Raw genomic sequence first — 7790 nt, 5'->3', positions numbered from 1 at the left:
GCCTTTGTGATGCTGAAAACTCTGACTTTAGGCTCAACACACCTGCTGACTCAATCGTCTCACTTCTAGGTTCAGTCTGAGGCGGTCGGTTCTGGACCCACTGAAACTACATTTGCTCTGTGAGGTGGATGTGAATTTAAAGTGACTCTTTCTCACAGTTACAACTCTGTCAGATGTGAACTGAGCCATGAAACACATATCTTACATTCAGAGCATCCTGAACCTCGCTGTGATTTAATTATCTCTGATGTCGTTTCCTCCAGAAACCCACCAGATAAAAACCCAGTTCAGAACTCCACTGACATCCTGCCTGAGTCAAGCTTCCTGCAGTATCTCAGCGATCAGTGATCAGTGAGTGAACTTTATAAACAGAAGCCGCTGACAGATGATTCAGCTGCTTCTAGTGACAGTTTAACTAAAAGTAAATAACACTGTGTACACAGAGAGAATGACAGCTGACACTTCAGCAGCATATTAATGAGCTTTACAGCCCAGCTGCTATCATGCTGGTGCTACATTATGGGCCACTACAAACTCACATGTCATCATTCATATTTTTGATTTGTCTTGTTTAACTTGAATCGTGGCAATGAAAATCAGAATTTATTTACAACTATTCAAGTTGAGAGTTCGAGTCCAGATGTGAAGGACACTGATTCAGTTTGCAGCTGCACTCATCGGCCCACATGACGTTTCCATCACATTAGCACAAGGAGGTCTGACGTTCTCTATCCGTCACGCTGAGCTGATTAGACAACAGGATTACAGGATTAAAACAACAGAGCAGCAGGATCTCTGAAGAACAGGAGCTCGTTTCATTTCCAGACTGACCGTGGCGACCCAAGACGAGGTTCTGGTCCTGGGCCAGGTGCTGCTGGACGAACTCGCAGCACTCTCTGAAGGCTTGTCTGCAGCGAGGGAGTTTCCTGAAGGTCTGCGCGGCGAACTGGAGGCAGGTGACGCTCTTCGGGATGTACCTCATCCCCTGTTCACAGCACGTCTTCACGGAACCATAACTCGCCGCTGGAACCACAAACACGCAGTTTATCTACCGACAGCCACTGAGGTTACGTTCTACCATCACAATAAACAAAACAGAAACAAACGTTCTACCATCCTAACATTCACTGGCCAGGACCACACCATCAGTCTGAAGCTTGATTGTTTGTTGAATGCAGATGAGCGTTGTGTTGGCGAGTTGAGCCGATGCGATGTGGGGAAGACTTAGTCAGGGAGCTCCCGGGCCGGCAAACCCCTAAAAAGCATCACTAGAAAAAAAAAGAGTGGGCATAACGTAGGTCTTTAGGGTTTGAACGAATGAAAAGCTGATACGCTCATGATGACCAACGGCCTTGATCAGGCAGTGAGGGACCAATGAGAAGGAGTGGCCAGAGAACAGGCTGGGGTGGACTGTGGATGCCGTCAGGACTTGTGTGGAAGAGGAGCCAGGATCAGGTTACGACTTGACTAGTCTCTGTAACAAACAGAGGGTCGGAAAGGGAAGCATTCTGAGGTTTTCTGGTTTGTTTATGGTGTACTAAAGATTCGCATGGACTTAAGTATAAATCTAGTTTAAAGTACATGATGAGCATTGCGTTGAGTCGACCAGACAGTCAGATACGGTAGGGGTATGGTAGGATGGTAGTGTGGATCGAACTTGACTCATCAGTCAAAACTAAGGACGGCCAACAGAAGCATGTTGGAGGGCAGTCTAGGGGTTGGGACCATCGTTGACCAAGAAACTCCCAAAACCGGCAGAAGGAGCAGCATCTGTAAAGAGCTGAATGCTGCTCGGGATCTTGTTCTCGAGTGACGGTGCGTCAGATGGAAGGCGGCTTGGTGCAGCATCAGCAGTAATGCGGACAGTGCACTGGACCATCTTGGTGAAGAGGGAGCTGAGCCAGAAGGTGAAGTTCTTGATTTATGATTTACCAACCAGTTGATGTGGTTCAGACATCTGGTTCGGAAGCCTCCTGGGCAACAGTCTTTGGAGGTTTTCGGCCAGAAAGGACACCCCTGGGATAGACCCAGAACTTGCTGAAGGGACTATATGTTTCATCTAGGTAGGTAATGCTTTGGGATCCCCCAGGAGGAACTCAAAGCTGACCTGCTTTACCTTCTGCCTCCGTGACCCAACTTCAGATAAACGTGGGCGATGGAGGCATGTGCCACTGGTATCTTTGGTAAATTTAAACGGAGGGCTGACGGGGGTATATTGGTGGAGGAAACTGGCATCCCAGTGCCAGAAATGAAGGAAGGAGATTGTTGGCAGGTGAAGCCTTTCTCTTAAAGCTCTAAAGCTGAAGACCCACAACGGTCCGCTCGGAGATTTGTGTGGAAGAATATTGCCAGAGGATCCGTCAGGAGGAAGGGAGCAAGACGGTAGCTTCTCTGGACATTCACTTGCTTCGAGCATCAATGTTGGGGCTAGTGGAAGTTCAGGAGGAAGGAGTTCTGTTTTGGTCTGAGGGTGGACAATCAGAAGAGGAGTGTCTGATGCAGCTGGAGTCGCTTTGAGATGGACGACGTGGTTCATGACCAATCTCCTCATCACATCGTTGTGATTCAGCTGATCGATGTGGAGGAGATCTGGAACTTGGAGTTGGACGTTCTCTCATTGGCTGGCAACGTGGCTGAGCGATGCTGTGTGTTGCTTTGTGCACAAGAATGAACACGTGTGAAGGGCTGAGCGGGATGTTTAGACATATGACAGAAGTAGGGGAGTGATGGAAGTCTGCTCCTGAACTTCAGATAAACATCATATCTCTTCAACAAAACAGAAACAGGTTCTACCATCTAAACAGAGTGGTCAAGTCTCACCTTTCTTGTTCTTGGCTTCCTCTGTCAGAGCTCTCTTTGGACGGACCGCAGCTGTGCACGCTTCACCTGCACACACGTGTTCATTAAACCACAGCTACCTTCACCTGCCCTACACCTGAATGTGTCACATGACCCACGTACTGCTGCTGGTCGGTTGGGCGTTGGCGTTGGTCATGAAGGTGAGTCCGGCCAGTCTGAAGACATCGGCGCTGTCTCTGCCGCCGCCGCCGCCGCAGCCCTGGTCGCTCTGCTCGATGTGTCGCAATACCTGCAGGCCAACGCAGGTTACACAACATTTCCAACGCTTCACAGACACGCAAACACTGGCATACAAAGAAGAGGGAAACATCAGTGTCTCCATGGTAACGGGGTGGAAGCGTGACAAAATCTAGAAAAAACATCCGCAAAGTCCGTGCATTACCCTGTGCGGGTCATTCTGTGTTTGTCTGGTTGTTGTGTGCCTGTTTGAAGTCACTTTGTGTCTCTGTGGTAATCGTCTGTCCTTCTGTGGTCACTTTGCGTGTCTTTGTGGTCGTTTGTGTGTCTTTGTGGTCGTTTTTGTGTCTTTGTGGTCACTTTGCGTGTCTTTGTGGTCGTTTGTGTGTCTTTGTGGTCGTTTGCGTGTCTTTGTGGTCGTTTGCGTGTCTTTGTGGTCATTTGCGTGTCTTTGTGGTCGTTTTTGTGTCTCTTATGTCACTCAAGAGAAATAAAGAAATGTTCCCAGGTGAAGATGGGGTGCTTGTGGTGTTACCGTGGTAACAGGGTCTCTGTATTTGGGTCTTAACATGAAGAGGGCGGAGTCTACAGCCGACAGGGCCAGCAGGCCGTTCTGATTGGTCCTGACGTTCAGCTGGAGGTTCTGCTTTGGCTTGTGGTTCTGACTTCGCAAAGACACTTCAGTCTAACACACACACAGAACACAACACACCATTAAGTCTACAGCCGTATGTCACTGGAGTATCCTGATGTGTTTCTCTGTGGTGTGGTCCTACCTGCAGTCCGTGGACACACCTGTCCTTGACGTCCAGCCACACAGAATCGGCCACCAGCTCGGACGTTCCCTCCCCGTACAGGATGTAGTAAACCAGCAGGCGGATTGATGGAGCCATGGCCGGCGTCACCTCGAAGCTCAGAGTCTGCTTGTTATCGGCGCTGGAGACGAACTTCCTGCTGCCAAAGTCGACCACCTTCCCTTTGGACAGCACCTGAGGAGGCAGCCACGCCATCAGTAACCATGGAAACAGCACCATCACCCTGATAGCAACAGCTGCTCACCAGGTAGCTGAGGGCCTTGATGGGCAGGTAGGCGGGCGTGGCCGAGTACACCTTGATGTTGGCATAGTGTCCGACCTCCAGGCCGCGGCCGGGCAGCGGCGTGTCGATGTACAGGTAGCGCTGGTTGGGGCTGTGATAGGCCGACGCCTCCAGGGTCAGAGTCGCCTGACTGGCTGCTGGCAGGGCGCCGTCCGCCGTCTCAAACTGACAACACAGAACCAGAAAGGTGAAGGAGAGACCAGATCAAACCATCACAGAACCAGACATGGGACTGAACCGAAACACACCAACGTCCTCCTGCAGAGTCTGAACACCATCGGACCTTCTGAACAGCAGGTTCTTATCTTGTTCCTTTCCTCACAGTTAGTTTGTCTCGTTTGGTCATTTAGGGTCACACTTTGGATGCTTTACTGGTTTTGTAGCGTTTAGTGTCACAGTTTGTTCGTTCATCAGGGGTCATCAGATGGTTTTAATTGTTCTCTGCAGCATCGTCTTTGTCTCGTTATTGACTAATAGACAATCAACCTGATCGCTCTGACAGATCCAGGTTTGTGAGAAGCCCCTCCCTCTCCGCCCAGCTCCTCTCTGGCTGCAGGAAAACAAGCGCTCCCACTCGTTGGCCTCCTCGCTGTCCTGCTCACCTTCAGCACAGCTCGGACTCCCTGAGCCGGCGTGTTGCAGATGAAGACAGCGAGGCCGTCTGATTGGCTGTTGGCGCTGTCGGGACACGGTATCTCCTCGCTCTGGCCCCCCTGTTGGAACAGCTGCCGCTCTATCAGACGGACCGGAACCCGGTTCACCGGCTGGTCCAGGTGATCCTTCACCAGCACCTGCAGAGGAACCGAAGCAGAACGTTTTCACTGACAGAAATACGACCCGGTTACAGAATCAGCTGTTAGCGTTTAGCTCTCCTAAACCACTGAGGCAGAACTCAGGAACTCACATTATAATAATCGGACAAAATAATACACACAACAATGAAATCAAAGGTCGCTCATCCAGAATCCAGGTAGATGTTTAGCTCATCTGCATGTTTAATCAGATTTATCATAATTAGATAAAGTTGGATTTCACATCAGTTTCTTCATGTTTTAATCCTGAAAATGTGATTCATTGTCGTGAATTCACCATAAGTCCCACCGTAGGGTCTGAACTCAATATTTAACCTTGTTAGACGAGCTGATCGTCTTATTTCTGAGCTAGAAAGCAGCTTGGCACATCGGCTGCTGCTTCAAACTTGTTGTCTAAATAAACTCGACTCATTATTTATTCAGGAGCTAAACTAAACTAAATTCTCTCCTTCTCTGGTGAAACTACCTTCAGATGATGTATTTAATTAAAGACTTATTCATGAAAGTTTAGCTGCAGCACGAACATATTTTCTGTCCGAAATCTAAACGTCTTTTCCAAGTTTGTGAGTAATAGTCAGCTCCAAAGATCATAACTGATCAACCTGGATGTTGTAGGGGAGTCCTGGTTTGATGAACGGCGGCGTCGACACCAGACTCAGCCTGTACGGAGATTTAACGAACTTCACAGCAGCAAACTCCGCCTCCTGACTGATACCACCTGAAGAGCAAAACCAGGTGACAGAGACTTAGCTTTCAAATGTGAGGGTTGAAATTAACGTGTTCATTTTTGTTCTTTTATTTACAGTTTCCATCCACTTGTAAAGACCGTGTAAATCATGTCAGCCTTGAGTTTCCAGTGACTCGTAGAACTGTGATGGAACCATTGAAACACATGAATACTGTCACACACAAAAGAATGTCGTGCATTTTGGTTCTTTCATAGGTTTGTTAAAGGTTTTCTGGAAACATGACAAAACCTGCTGATCATAAATATTCATGCAGCAGCTTGAAGGATCAGTGGAGGGCATGGAGAACGTTGTGTTGATCTAACTGGAGGAGAGAAGGTGAGACCTTCAACCCCAAGAACACCAGACCTACCATCAGGCATGGAGGTGGCAGCATCATGCTCTGGTTCTGTTCTGCTGCCAGTGGACCTGGAGCTTTACACAAAGTCAGTGGAACCATGAAGAAGGAGGATCACCTCCAGGTTGTTCAGGAGAACCTGAAACCATCTTGGACACAGTTGGATGTTCCAACCAGACAATGAGCCCAAACACACATCAAAGTGGTGAAGAAATGGTTCCATCAGGCTGGAATGAAGGTTCTAGACTGGTCTCCCCAAAGTCCTGACTGGAACCATCCAGAACCTGTGGACTGATGAAGGAACAAGTCTGAGTCAGAAAGACGACAAGTTTAGCTGAACTGCAGCGGTTCTGTCCAGAGGAGTCAGAGATGGACCAGAAGCTGGTGGACGGAACCAGAAGAACCCGACTGAGGAGAACATGGACGTTAAAGGACGTTTAACCAGATGTTAAAGTCGATGTGTGAATGTTTATGATCAGCAGGTTTTGTCATGTTTCCAGACAACCTTTAATAAACCTATGACAGAACCCAAACACAGGATTGATTTTGTGACAAACATTCATGTTCTAATGAATCCATCGTAGAAGATTCAGAGTTCTAGGAGTCACTGGAAACCAAAGACTGAAGCTAAACATGGTCTCTACAAGTGGATGGAACCTGTTTCTGTATTTTGTCTGATTGGAAGTTTGTTAAAGTTGTGTTTTTCTTCTGATGTACCCAAATGTCTGAATTTACTGTTTGTATCTCAACAGCTCTGACTGTGTCCTCTGAGGTTTCAAACAAAAGCCGGCGGCTCTGATGATGTTGTGGAGATGTTTGCTACCTGTGCTCTCTTCCAGCAGCACAGCGATGTACAGGTACTGTCCCACCACACCGTTCAGGTCTTTCGGTCCTTCGTGTTTGGATAAAACCTTCTGCATGTTGACAACCATGTCCACTTCACCTGAAGACGACAACTGAAGGAGACACACACACACAACCCCAACCGAGATGTAGGACTACGCATGAACATGTTAGAGCCAAATCCTGTTTCTGGCAGATCTTAAACTTTCATGAGATCTGTTCACGGCATCAGGAAGCAAATGTGTCCAGATACAAGTCAGGGAACTCGAGATAATTCAGTAGAAGAAGACAGTTTAACAAACCAGGTGTCTGATTCATCCTGAGTAGAAACTAGGTTCAGGTTCATGGATCCAGATGTGACTGCAGTGTTCTACTTGACTGACCAACAAACGTTTTCTGATTAAATTAGATGCATATTTATAAATTCAATACTAGATGTCGACAGCTCAGTGCTTCTTACTCTTTCTCTGGTGATGGACTGTGGGATGATGACTGGAGGATTTTTCCCGCTAACGTAGCCATAGCGTAGAAACACCTCAGCATTGGCCACCGGAGCTCCGTGGAGATACCTGAGACAGGTGAGGGACACCATTTACAGCTGAACAAATCCCTCAGACTGTATCAGAGTCAGAACACGGTGTTGATAAAGTTTGTTCACCTGGCAGAAACCTTAAAGCTGAATCGGTTGAAGCTCCCGTGGCTGATGTAGTTTGCTTCTGGCTGCACATGGATGGAGAAACTGGGAAGAACTAACACAGGATGGAAACGTTACTAATCCGTCTTTTAATAGCTCCACCAGCTGGGCTATGGATGTCATCCTTTACCGTATTCTTTCACTTCAAAGTCAGTTCTCGCTGTTGTGGTGAAATCATCTGAGTAAGAAGCTTCAATGGACCAAATCCCCAACCTGCAATCACG

The 7790-nt window shown here is 47.9% G+C and overlaps 1 protein-coding gene across 1 annotated transcript in view; it reads right to left on the bottom strand.

The window, feature by feature from the left end:
* The window catches only part of c5 (complement component 5), a 26690-nt gene that overhangs the window by 15235 nt on the left and 3665 nt on the right, over positions 1 to 7790 (bottom strand). The window contains exons 6-17 of the mRNA XM_008300876.1: positions 7697 to 7779; positions 7531 to 7621; positions 7333 to 7441; positions 6853 to 6985; positions 5549 to 5664; positions 4737 to 4925; positions 4096 to 4299; positions 3813 to 4025; positions 3572 to 3721; positions 2962 to 3088; positions 2821 to 2886; positions 848 to 1023 (exon numbers count right to left, since the gene is read on the bottom strand). Of these exons, the coding sequence (XP_008299098.1) occupies positions 848 to 1023; positions 2821 to 2886; positions 2962 to 3088; positions 3572 to 3721; positions 3813 to 4025; positions 4096 to 4299; positions 4737 to 4925; positions 5549 to 5664; positions 6853 to 6985; positions 7333 to 7441; positions 7531 to 7621; positions 7697 to 7779 (1657 nt within the window). The remainder of the gene's footprint in view (positions 1 to 847; positions 1024 to 2820; positions 2887 to 2961; positions 3089 to 3571; positions 3722 to 3812; positions 4026 to 4095; positions 4300 to 4736; positions 4926 to 5548; positions 5665 to 6852; positions 6986 to 7332; positions 7442 to 7530; positions 7622 to 7696; positions 7780 to 7790) is intronic.

This window comes from Stegastes partitus, unplaced genomic scaffold (assembly GCF_000690725.1).
Source record: "Stegastes partitus isolate 25-593 unplaced genomic scaffold, Stegastes_partitus-1.0.2 Scaffold1602, whole genome shotgun sequence".
Classification (NCBI taxonomy): domain Eukaryota; kingdom Metazoa; phylum Chordata; class Actinopteri; family Pomacentridae; genus Stegastes; species Stegastes partitus.
Note: the sequence above shows the minus strand (reverse complement) of the source record. Positions and strands in the feature narration are given on the sequence as shown.